The sequence below is a fragment of the Artibeus jamaicensis genome, unplaced genomic scaffold (genome assembly GCF_021234435.1).
Source record: "Artibeus jamaicensis isolate MK-2021 breed Jamaican fruit bat unplaced genomic scaffold, CSHL_Jam_final contig_1686, whole genome shotgun sequence".
NCBI classification, from domain to species: Eukaryota; Metazoa; Chordata; class Mammalia; order Chiroptera; family Phyllostomidae; genus Artibeus; species Artibeus jamaicensis.
In genome coordinates this window covers 85,172-97,738 of record NW_026521327.1, presented here as the reverse complement: position 1 = coordinate 97,738, position 12,567 = coordinate 85,172, and the positions used below count along the sequence as shown (strand labels likewise).

At 45.9% G+C, this 12,567-nt stretch overlaps 1 protein-coding gene and 1 pseudogene across 1 annotated transcript; one reads left to right on the top strand and one right to left on the bottom strand.

The window, feature by feature from the left end:
• The first annotated feature begins 42 nt into the window (after window positions 1-42).
• On the top strand, window positions 43-5,538 carry NDUFA1 (NADH:ubiquinone oxidoreductase subunit A1). The gene is made up of 3 exons (XM_037159972.2): window positions 43-247; window positions 3,199-3,288; window positions 5,406-5,538. Exons 1-3 carry the CDS (start codon window positions 146-148, stop codon window positions 5,424-5,426), a joined length of 213 nt encoding a protein of 70 aa, XP_037015867.2. The 5' UTR covers window positions 43-145; the 3' UTR covers window positions 5,427-5,538.
• On the bottom strand, window positions 1,118-2,522 carry LOC119060096 (transcription factor JunD-like; annotated as a pseudogene).
• Window positions 5,539-12,567: the final 7,029 nt, after the last annotated feature.

Sequence of the window (12,567 nt, the reverse complement as noted above, 5' to 3'; positions counted from 1 at the left end):
GCCCTGCCGGCCACCGTCGTTTCCTCGGGAGGCGTACGTGACCACGTCCAAGCGGGGTTGCCGTGGAGCGTTGTGGGAAGGGGTCAAGCCACTGACTTTTCAGGGACCTGCAAGGTGTTTTTCTGGCCTTCGTAACCTTGCCGCGATGTGGTTCGAGATTCTCCCCGGGCTCGCCGTTATGGGCGTTTGTTTAATCCTCCCCGGAATTGCCACTGCGCAGATCCACAAGTTCAGTAATGGGCGCAAGGTAGGGCGGCTTTTGGGCATGGCGGCCGCCGCCGCGGACTGACGTTACGTTACGGGCGGTGGGCTAGGGAGGCCGCTAGCGTTGGTACCCAGTGTCGGAGAAGGGGAATATAGAGGTGGGCCGGTCCCCCACACCACTATTTTTCCCGCTGTTGGACAGCAGAGGTTTGCGGAATGAAGCCCGATGGAAACAACATTCTGCGCTGCTAGAAACAGCTGGTTGCTGTGCGGACAAAGGCGGGCCAGGGGGTGGAGTAGAGATTCGGGCTCTGGGATAGTAGAGTAGAAGAGGTTAGGTCCAAGCTCCTAGGCAGAGGAGGGAGGGATTCGTCAGTCTTACCCCCATTTCTTCTGAGTTCTGATCTCCTTTGTTGCTCAATTTTTATTTTAACTCCTCGAATTCACATCTTGCTAGCTTCTCATTCTTTACTTCTTCCTCAACCTTGATTAGGTTATTTTAAAAAATTGATTTCACAGAAAGAGAAAAGAGAAAGAAATATCGATCGTTTGCTTTCCGTTCGCACCCCGACTAGGGGATCGAACTCGTACCCTTTTGGTGCTTGGGACGAATCTTCATTCACCTGGATAACCCGGTCAGGGCCCTGCATTACGTTTTTACCTAGACATTTTTACCCCCCCCTTTTTTTTTTTTGCATAAGGAAACTTTACTAAAAACAGAATGGTGACCGGGCGAGCCAAGTAGTACAAACAGGGTCCTAGACTCGTAGCAAAACAAAACAGGAAAAAAGTAGTGGGAGGGAGAGTCTTGGAAGGACTGCAGGCGGGGGCAGAGAACAAGGAAAGGGGAGTACTGGTATATTTCTTCCTATTTATTTTTAAAAAACCAACACAAGAAAACACACATGCACACAACCAACATTTGTTCCCAAGTAGAAACATAAATAGGGCAGAATCAAACATTGCTCTCTCTTCCAAGTGCAAAAAAAAAAAAAAAAAAAAAAAGTAAACTGCTACGCAGAGCTTCAGGCTGAAACCCCTCAGAACCCTCTTTGGTGGCGATGTGTATGAAGGGGAGGCAGTGCACCCCCGGGAGCAGGGGGTCCTGCTTGTGGAGTCTGAAGCACCCTCTCTGAATCCTGGCATCATTCAGGGGCATCCCTGGGGCCACGGTATCTCCAAGTCCGGGACACCCACGCCCCCTCCCCACGCGAGCCCGCATCTGGAGGAGGGTCCCCCCCCCCCCGCATGGGGCCCACGCACGGGCTTAATATGCAGGCATCTGGTGCTGGGGCAGCAGCTGGCAGCTGCTGTTGATGTGGCCAAGGACTTTTTTCCTTGAGCTGTGCCACCTGCTCACTTAGCAGGCTCGCGGTGGGCACCAGCTCCATGTTCTGGTTCTTCGGTGCCTTTACTTTCTCCTTGCAAGGTGCTCTCTAGCTTGCGCTTGCGGCACTTGGAGGTAGCGATGTGGTGGCACAGCCGTTTGCGCTCTACCTTGAAGCGCCCTTGAGTATCCATGACAATGGGCGATAGCGATGAGAAGCTTGGCACGTTGGGCACCCTCTGCAATTCATCTTTGTATGCACCTGTGGGTGGTGGGTGGTTGGGGGTGGGAGGGCACGGGCTCGGCAGCCAAGGCAACCGGCTCAGCACACCTCACATTCCCAGTGTTGCCCTTGTGGCTGCTCAGGTTCTCATACCCCGGCGCCTTGGGTGTGGCCACTGCAGGAACCAGCTCGTCGGGAGGCTTGGTGCCCATGGCCGTGCTCAAGGGTCCCTGAGCCACCGCTACAGTGGAGATCTTGCCCGAACCCAGCTTGTTCTGCTTGTGCGAGTTCTCCAGGGCCTTGACAAAGCCCTTGGTGAACCGTTCCTCGCAGGCCGCTACCTGGGGGCAGAGGAATTGCGTGTTTGTCGTGTGGTGGTGACCAGTCCGTTAGACTGGATGATGAGGCGCTCGAGTTTGGGTGAAGTGAGCTCAAGCAGCCCTAGGTCCGGTGAGGCAAGAGGGCCGTCGCGGGGCACTGAGCCAGGTGTGCCCTACGTGCATATGGGAGCCGGGGGCTGCACAGCCGCTGCCTTGAGCACCACTGCCGCCTGCTCTCTCAGGTTCAGCGTCAGCGCATCTTTCTTCATCATGCTGCCTGCTGCTACCATCGGGGGTGCCCCGGAACAGGCGACCTGGGGGCTCAAAGCTGCCACCACCCAGGCAGCTTAGCGGCTCATAGCTGTAGAAGGGTGTTTCCATCCTCTGCCTCCCTCTCCACGCCAGTGGGAGGGGGCGAGGGGAGTGGCCGTGGCTACTGTGCCCAGCCCCCTCCATTTTCTCTTGCAAGCCTTTAGAAATGTACCTCAAGATTCTGTTTTTCAGCATTGTAATTTCCCCTTCTTCCTAGTCCTTTACATCAGCTCTAGAGAGCATAAGTGTATTTGGTTTTTGGTTTTGTGATTGTCCTTCACGTGTGATCTACCACTGTTTCCTTTCCATTAGGTTCCAAAAGGAAACAAGTACTCATGTCTTTAAAAAGACATGGGGGCAGGGAGGAAATAAATAAAACGATGCAGGTTAAAATAAGAAGTGCAAGTTACTGCTCTGGCTGGCTGATGTGGCTCAGTGGATTGAGCACTGGCCTGCGAACCAAAGGGTTGCTGGTTTGATTCTCAGTCAGGGCACATGCCTGGGTTGCAGTCCAGGTCAGGTCTCCAGTGCAGGGCACACCAGAGGCAGCCACACACTGATGTTTCTCTCCTTCTCTTTCCCTTCCCCTCTGTTTAAAATAAATAAACATTTAAAAAAGTGTAAGTTACCATCTTAATTCTAAAGTTTAGTGCTCCAATTTTATTTAGGATTCTGGTCTTACGTTGTTAATTTTTTTTTTTTAATTTCAGTGATGATTCCATTATTCCAGAATGTCACTTATTAAAGTTCTAAGATTCTTCTATTGGGGCACTCGTCTTAAACTGCAATAATGACTTTTTTTTAAATTGTAGGAAAAAAGAGTCGCTTATTATTCATATCAGTGGAGTTTGATGGAAAGAGATAGGCGCGTGTCTGGAGTTAATCGCTACCATGTGTCAAAGGTAAGGTGGCTGTGATGCTAGCTGTCTGTCCGGTGGGTTCTGGTCATATTTTGCCAAAGGTCTTACAGTGCTAACTGAATTTGCATTTTGTTGTCTATTAGTAAGGTTGAAGAGTCTCTCACACATTTAATGACTGTTTGTATTTCTAGTTGTTGATCGTTTACCTGTATACTTTACTTGCTCTGCTGTCTGTATTTATAGAGTCTCTTTATCCATTATGGATATTGATCTTATCTCTTTTATGTGTTCAAATATTTTCTCCAATCTACTAATTGCCTTTATCACTTTATGATAGTAGTTTTTAATTTTCATGATCAGTTTGTATTTTATCGTTCTGGATTTTGGGTTTCATGTCTTGCTTACAAATGAGCTTCCTATTCAAGATTATGAAAATATATTTTTCTAATTCCTCCAAATACTGTAACAGTTTCTTTTTCCTTTTTTATACTTTGTGCGTTGATCCATCTACCAGTCATTTTGGGGTATGATGTGGAGTAAGGATTTAACATTCCTTTTTTTCCCAAGAGATAGGCAGTTGTCACAATTATCCATTTATAGACCAGTCCATTTTTTATTTGAAGTATCACTCTAGTAAACTAAATTTCTATATACACTTGGGCCTGTTTCACAGATGTGCTCTTCTATACTTGATTGCTTTGCCAATTCCTGCACCAGTATCATACATATGTAAAGAATCACTGTAATTTTATATTTAATTAAACCATATGAAATTGAAAGGTCAGAAATGGCCAAGTAGTAGTAGCATCTTTATATGGTTTAACCTAATAGTGTGTTCTAATATCTTGTAGGAGTTCATCTTCATTACTCTTTAAAAATTTTTTACTTACCTTTTTCTACTTTCTCTTTGCTCATTTATTTCTCACAGTGAACCTAAGTAAATATTAATTCCTTTTTTTTTTTACTTTTAAAAATATTTTATTTATTTTTAGAGAGGGGAAGGGAAGAAGAGTGGGAGAAACATCAATGTGTGGTTTCCTCTCATGTGCCTCCTACTGGGGACCTGGCCTGCAACCCAGGCATGTGCCCTGACTGGGAATTGAACCGGTGACCCTTTGCTTCACAGGCCCGTGCTCAATCTATTGAGCCACACCAGCCAGGGCTGAATATTAATTCCAGTTTATAGATGAGCGAACAGAGGGTTGCTGGTTAAATAACACTCTGAGGACTCAACTTAGGTGATCTGTCTCAAGTGCCATTTGCGAATCCAGTCTAAAGTAGATTGAACATGATGATGGCAATCTACTCATCTAGAACAGTATTTCTCAAAATATGGTCCAAGAATAACCATCCTCATCTGGCATATGATATAAAATGCAGGCTCCTATGCCCCTGGCCAAACCAAACAAATTAGGGTTTCTACGGGGTGGCTCCTAAGACAGCAATTTTAATTTCTCTCAAGGTGATTCCTCTTGTAATAGTAAACAAAATACCTGGACTGTGTTGTTTTAACACCTAGAAGAAATGTCATCACTGATTAATCTTTTACTTGATAATTTCTGAAGTACTTGGTTGTAGACTGAGCGAGATAGAGTGGATATTCTGAAAAAAAATAGTGTGATGCTTACACAGGGCAAGAGTTCTGGAGTTGGGGGGCCCGAACTTGAACACTGGCTTTGCTGCTACTTCCTCTCTGACTTAAGCAATTTTTAACCTCTCCAAGCCTTTCTTTTTCATCTGTGGGAAAAAAAAAAGTAGAATGAGGTTAATAATATCTCCCCCGTGTTGGCTGTTGTTTTATAAAAAAACAGTTTTCCCTTAGTGTTCTCTGACTCTCTGAGGGTGCTTTTTAGAAGGATCCAGATGATAAAAAGTTGCTTGACTTTAGTTCTGGTTGGGGGGAGGGAGAGGTCTTTTCATATAAAATGGTATGTTTGCCGCTGTCAGAAAATGAAAACTAGAAGTCATTGTAAGGTATTCTTTCTTACTTTGGTGATTATACAATTCAGTCCAGTCTGTTGTTGCAGTTAGAAATGTGGGATGTGAAAGTACTTTCTTTAATCACAGAGAATGCCATTCGTGACACTAGAAATAAGAGTACCATGTACATCTTTGATGGGAACGGAATTCTTACATTTCCTTTTTAAACTGTTTTTCAGGGTTTGGAGAACATTGATTAAGGAAGCATTTCCCTGATTGATGAAAAATAACTCCATTATGCTCATCTACACCTGCTAAAAGGTTATGCAGCGTATTATGTAGTGCATAATAAACATTAAAAAGTAAAATCAAGGGTTTTCTTTACTTTTTAAAATACAACTACTACACAAGGTCAAGCAGTCTACCTAGGGTAGCTTTATCACTTAAAAAAAACTAGAAGGTATCTTGAACCTTGTAAAATTATACACATAATGTATACTGAGCACCCATCACGTCCTAGCACCTAATGGTAGTTGCTGCTATTATAATAGGTATTTTAAAACATTGGGTTTTTTTTCTTTCTAGTTCCTTTTCAGGGTGACTTCAGTAATGTTTAAAATTCCAGTTAGGATGCTTTTAAAACCGAGACTGCACCTTTCATGTGTTCTGTATCTAACACATATTAAGTGTTGTTCTTTGTTTTAGTGATAGAGCAGCAGCAGTCAGTATGTGTATTAACATGAGTATACTGAGCACTTAAAATAAAGCATTGTATGTTCATTGCTAAAAGTAACTACATAATTTAAAGATCTGAAGAGGTGAAGGACTGTAAAGATGGCGATACTCAGTGTGTATAGATCAACACCCAGGCGACTAGAGGACCTCTAGATGAGAGGTTTCCTCTAGGATAGGTTTCCACATGATGCCCACACCAAGCCAAATCTTGAAGGTTGTGTAGGATTTCCAAGATCAACAACCGAGTGGAGGACATCATGCAGAGAGAACAGCATGAGGGTGGGGAAACAAACTAGCATGGCTGTGCGGGAATGATCTACAATGCAAGCCATGTGTACAGCTAGAGCAAAGATTGTGAGACAGGAAGTAGAGGGAAAAGGTACTGGAGAGATTGGTAGCCTCTGCAGGGCGGGAAACAGGGACTGAGATGGTGACCTGCCCACATCTGCCTGGCTGCTTGGGAGAGGATGGAGTGAAGCAGTGGTTTTCCACCAGGGCCAGTTTGCCCCCAGGACACATTTGGGAATTCGCAGCTGTTTTTCATTGTCACAACATAGGGAGTTGGGTGAGGTGTTACTGACATCTAGTGGTTAGAGGCCAGCAATGCTAACCATCCTGCAAGGCAACAGCCAGCCCCTCCCCAGAACAGCTTTAGGCAGCCCAAAATGTCAACAGTACTGAGACAGAAACCCGGAAACCAGCCGCAGGGCCTCCATCAAGGAAGGTACTGGAAAGTGGTGTTTTTTTTTAAAAATTATTTGTTTACATTTAGAAGTGTGGGAGAAAGAGAGGGAGAGAAACATCAGTGTATGAGAGATACAGGTTGCCTCTCCCAATGCCCCTAACCAGGCAGGTGCCCCGACTGGGAATTGAACTGGCAACCTTTCAGTTCACAGGCCAATGCTCAGTCTACTGAGCCCTACCAGCCAGGTCAGGAGCTGTTTTTTTTTTTAAGATTTTATTTATTCATTTTTAGAGAGGGGAAGGGAGGGGGAAAGAGAGGTTGACAAACATCACTATGTGGTTGCCTCTCACACCCCTTACTGGGGACTTGGCCCACAACCCAGGCATATGTCCTGATTGGGAATCAAACTGGCAACCCTTGGGTTCACAGGCTGGCACTCAACTCACTGAGCCACACCAGGCAGGGCTGGTTTTTGTTTTTTTTTTTTAATCCTACTTATTCAGGAGTATATGGGAACAATTCTCTATCCTCCTCCTACTCCTAGTTCTTTGTTTTTTATTAAAGTTCCGATCCCAGGTTCTCCCTTAGCTCCTCTGTAAACCTAAACTGTACCCCTTCCCTGGAGGCATTTGTTTTTCCAAGAATATATCCCAACTCACTGCAGTGAGGGACCTTAGGCTGAGAAAGCAAACGTTAAACCCCCCCCCCCTTTCTGAGGAGTTGATGTGCAATGTTGGAAGGATTGGAAGGACTGTCACATCAGGAGGCTCCACCATCTGTCAGCTGTGTGACCTTAGGCAAGTCACCTCACTGCTCTGAGCCTCAGGTTTTCCATCTTCAAGTGAAGATAGTATGTATCCTACATATGTCACTGGGTTTCTGAGACTGTCATGAAGTCATGTATATGAAATAATTGGTAACTGTACAGCCCTGTGCATCATTGCTGGTGTTGTAAGCACCCCCTAAGCACCCTAGGAACCCCAAAGGCAGTTATTCAAATGTCATGCCAGGAGGTAAGTAAGTGTAGGTGTTGGTAGCAGTCTTCAGGTTTCTCTTTAAGTGATTACAACTTAAGTATTCCCAGAGCACTGCAAAGAGACAGCAGACAACACTAACCTCAACTACTCCGAAGGTATTTTCTCAAAACAAAAGGAAAACCCAGCTTAATGCCACTCCACCTGAGGACATCTTTTCATTGCTTTTGGAGAGGAAGGGGGAGAGAAAGAGAGAGAAACATCCGTTGGTTGCCTTCCTTATGTATCCTTACCTGGAATGGAACCCCCAACCTAGGTATGTGCGCTGACTGGGGACTAAACCCACAACCATTCAGTTTACAGAAAGATTCTCCAACCAGCTAAGCCACACCAGCCAGGGCAACCATAGGTGCCCTGACTGGGATCTGAACCCACAACCTAGGTAAGGGACAACACTCCAACCAACTGGGCCACACTGGCCAGGGCTGCCAGTTGTTCTAAGGGAAGGTGGTAAGTGGATGGAATTGAAGCTTGCTACCATACTCGAAAGGAAGCTTTTGAGTAAGGGTGGGGAGTAGGGTAAGAGTTAAGCATCACTTGGTTTTTTAAAGTTTTCATATCACTGTGATACTTCTGTGACCCGAGAACTCCAGTTATCCTATTATACTCTTGTGAGACCTAAGGTACATGGAAAAATTAGAGTTTTTTCTTTCCCAAACATGTCAATACAGATTGTAGACAACTAAAGAGACCAGCACTCAGCATCTTTGTTTGGGCCTGGGTATGCTCGTTTTAATGTTCCGCTCCACCCGGCCACCTCATCCACACCCCCTAAATGTTTCATCTCTGAGGCGTGTACATGCCGCAATATTATTTTGGGATGTGCTCTTCCTTGCTCTCTGGATAAAGCTGCAGCAGACCCTACAGCACACTGAACTAGGGTTGAGAATATTCTTATAACCTTTACATTTTGGTGCATTGTTGATAAAAAAAGGCAAGGGAAGGAAGTGTCTGTGAAAAACTAAATCCAGAGCTATGTTTGCATAATCTTTAACTGCTAAGGATTTCTTTGGTTTATCTGTGTATGCTCTATGTTTGATGCTGTTGGCTGTATTATAACTTCCTTACCCCCCTCCCCAAAGGCACTTTTGCAAAGAAGAGCCAAATCACTGCTTTTGGGATTTCCATAAAACTTGGTTCAGGATTAAGAGACCTCATTGTTCCTTTCAAGCTGTCACTGAGAGAATGGCCTGGTAGATCTTTACTTGTGTAAACCCATGTAACTGCTTTGTTAGCTTGAACACATTTAAAAAACATCTGTTGTTCGGTTTCTTGGCAGGTATGTTCCTCAGCTGCAGAAAACATGGAGAAACCAATCATTACATATGGGCTAGAGAATGGTCAGGTAATCAAGTTTACAAACAAGTATGCAATTTCAATTATGACCCCAAAGAACTATAACTCTTTTGGAGTAGAAAAAAGGTAGGGAGGACAGTGGAAACACTGAGCATTAATGCCCCGACAAAACAAAAGTCTTTCCCAAGTGTTTGAGATTTTCTTGGGTGTACCTTGCCTGTCCCCCTGTGTCCCACCTGCCATACAACTGGGGAGTGTCAGTTTCATTCACCAGATTTTTCCTATGAGACCCAATACCCTTTGTTTCTATAGGCCAGAAAACAGCACAGCGCCCCGAAGCACACTGTGCTCTCTTACCTCGGAGAGCCCTGTCTTTGGGGTGAGGTACCTCAGATCTGTAGGGCAACCCAGGAGTTTTCATCCAGTGCCTGTGAGAGTAGTCCATGTAGTCATGACCGTGGGTCACAACAACAAGGCATCGCCACCGAAAGTCCAGGCATCCAGCAACAGTTCTGCCATAGCACATTTACAAATTAAAAAAGTTATTTATTTATTTATTTATTTATAGAGAGGGGGAAGGGAGGGAAAAAATAGATCAATGTGAGAGAGAAACATTGGTTGGTTGCTTCTCAGAGGCGCCCTGACAGGGGACCAAACCTGCAAAACCCAGGCATGTTCTGCAATCTGAAACTGAACCAGTGACCTTTTTGCTTTGCTGGATGATGCCCAACCAATTGAGCCACACCAGTCAGGGCTGCCATAGTACTTATATTGTAAGCAAGGCACTGTTCAGTGAGGCACCCACCCAGTAGCAGCTCTGCATGCTCAAGGATGGATGGAATGTTCTCAGAGGTCTTTGTGACATCATGACTGTCAGGGGTCTCCCCATCTGGGACTAGCCACAACTGTATTTAGTAGGGTCTGTGGCTTTTACTGTTGGAGGATGGGCCACTTTCTTCCTCTGGTAGCCCTCTACAGTCTGGTAGCCCTTTAGATTTGACGCCAGGTCACTCAGCCACATTTACTTAGAACGTGCCCAAATCCAAGATACCTTGCTACATTTGACTTGCTAGTTATCTGTTCATGTGAGCACACCTTATCTTTCCACCTAGATTGTAAGCACATTGAAGGTTGAAATCTTGTCTTATTCAGCTTCACTTCCCCACAGTGTCTGCTAGCCCTGCGTTTTGCAGGTATTTAGAAGATGTGTCCTGGCTGACTGGGTTCACTTGACAAGAGAATGTCAGCATTTAGCCACAGCTTCATCCCCAACAGCTGACATCATTGCTAGGCAAGGGCAGGGAGAAGGAAGAGGAAGGAGAGGGTAAAAGAATAAGAAGATAAATAAGGGAAGGGGCTGATAGGGTGAGCTTGAAGATATAAAGGGCAGGAACTGAGAGGGAATGAACATGACTGAAGAGAAACAGGTGGGAAAGAATATAAATCAAGGCCCAGGGTGTGGAATCCCTGAAGAGAGAGCCCCACTTTTCTCCCCCTATTTCATTTTTCAGTACCAGTCAAAAAGAAATTCCATATATTGTTTAGCAAATATCATTGTTTTAGGACAAAAGACACGAGTCATAACAACAAAACTCCCCAAGAGTCAAACTCATAACAATGCCAAAATCACAAAAATAGACAACTTCTAATCTTATGCAACATAAATATGAGTTACCCGCTGTGGTGGCTGTGACTCGTCTATCCATTTGGCGGCCATCTGTGAAGGTCTCCCTTACACGGGAGGATGTGCAGGGATGGGCCAGTTCCACGACAGAGCTCAGCTCAGGAGCCAGAGGTTGAAATAGGAAGTGAAAAATTGCACTTGGAGGAGGAAGTCATTGGACCAGGAATATGTGAAAATAATTTCAACCCTTTGCAAGAAGTGGTTATAAAAGAGGAAGGGAAGGGAGGGGTGGAGGAGGAAGACCATGTGTTGATAGTAAATGTGTGTGCAGAAGTAGCTATGGAAGTATGTGCACCTGGCATTTACTTCACACACACTCACTTGGTTCAGGCCAATGCACTTGGCCCCACCTGGCACTTGGGTCTCAAGGACACAGCTTTGCAAGCTTCCATGTGGATCAGCAAGCTGCTTCTGTAGAAAAGTAAGGGGTTTCCCCCACCAGGAACAAAGGTCCAGTGTCTTTTTTCCTTCCAGCTGAGAATCCATGGGTGTCACCACCTTCTCTCAGACTTTTAGGAATAAATTCTGTGACTGGCCTGAGGCAGGCACACTTGATGTGAGACATTTCCTGGTCCCAAGACAGGATTTTCCTGGCACCTGAAGAGCAGAATACCTGGGGTGACAGAACTCACTGATGAGGAAAGGAGTAAATAGGCAGTACTCAGGTGGAAGGCCTGCAGAGTCTCCCTCGCCTGATCCTGGGCCCCAGCAATTGTTCATCTGACAAAAAGGCCAACAGGGACCCAGGTCATGCAGTCTGCCCAGCAGTGCAAAGTGTAGAGCTGTGCAGCAGGGGAGGGCCCCACTTTCTGTGCTCTGCCGTCAACCACCTTCGCCTAGAGGCCTCTTCCCCAACTGTCTGCGAGTCAGGAAGAAGCCAACAGCGTTGAGACCTGTCAAGCTCTCACAAAGTTCTCCCTAGTAAGTACCACATCCATCTTACAAAATTGCACCCCTGCCTCCATCCTGGCACTCAGAGCAAGTGAGGCCCTGCCCTCTACCCCCAGGGTCTGTCTAGCCAGGCAGCCTAGGGGCCCAAGTGGGCAGGCTGGGTTCTCTATCTCCCAGGACCACATATGATACACACACAGCACACTCACCAGGACGGCCAGTACTCTATCTAGAAGGAGACTCCCTGAGCATTGTTCTGAAAGCCTGCAGCATTTGGTAGTGGTTCATCTTTGTGCACAGGCTCCACCGTGCTGCTTGGTGCATAGTAGGCACACTGCTGACCCACATGCGGGGCCTGCATATGTCTCCCCTGGGTCATTAAGAATCCCACTGCCCACCCTCCGAGGCCAGGTCCTCATCCTTGGCCTCTCACCAGTGGCCTCAGGGCTTCTTAGGAAAGATCTTACTGCCCTTGCCCACAAAAGCTTGACACAGGGTCCTAGTGTTTCCAGATTCCCCCCACTCCATCTCGTAGGTGACCTAGAGGAAGGGCAGGGCAGTGGATCTGGGCCTGCTGTGGCACTAGAAGTTTCCCAGCAGTTGCTCTGACGGGCTGTGTGGGAGTCAGACCAGTGAAGAGAACTCAGGCCATCATCCACGGCATTCTGGAACCTGCGTGCTCACCAGTGAAAGTCCTCCTCCTCCTGGTTTGGCTGCTGGGCATTAGGCCTAAACGGCAAGAGCTTAAGACATACCTACTCCGATTGTCACAGGTAAATTTTCCCAGCTTTGGGGAAGTGGTGGACTCTCTCTGACTTCTCTACTTTGATTTTCAATTATAGTTTACTTTCCATATTACTTTGTATTGGTTTCAGGTTCTGTCTGCTATGGTGAGTCTTTTCATCATCATGATCATGATAACTAATGTTTATTGAGCACTGAAGCAGGGGTGTCCAACCTGCAGCCCGTGGGCCACATGCGGCCCAGGATGGCTATGAATGTGGCCCAACACAAAATTGTAAATTAAAACATTATGAGATTTTTGTGTGATTATGTGTCATAATGTCATGTAAAAT

Excerpts from the sequence above, each read along its gene's own strand:
- NDUFA1 (XM_037159972.2), top strand. The coding sequence starts at position 146 with ATGTGGTTCGAGATTCTCCCCGGGCTCGCCGTTATGGGCGTTTGTTTA. Across the intron at positions 248-3,198 it reads AGTTCAGTAATGGGCGCAAG|GAAAAAAGAGTCGCTTATTA; the intron begins GTAGGGCGGCTT and ends TTTAAATTGTAG. Across the intron at positions 3,289-5,405 it reads ATCGCTACCATGTGTCAAAG|GGTTTGGAGAACATTGATTA; the intron begins GTAAGGTGGCTG and ends ACTGTTTTTCAG.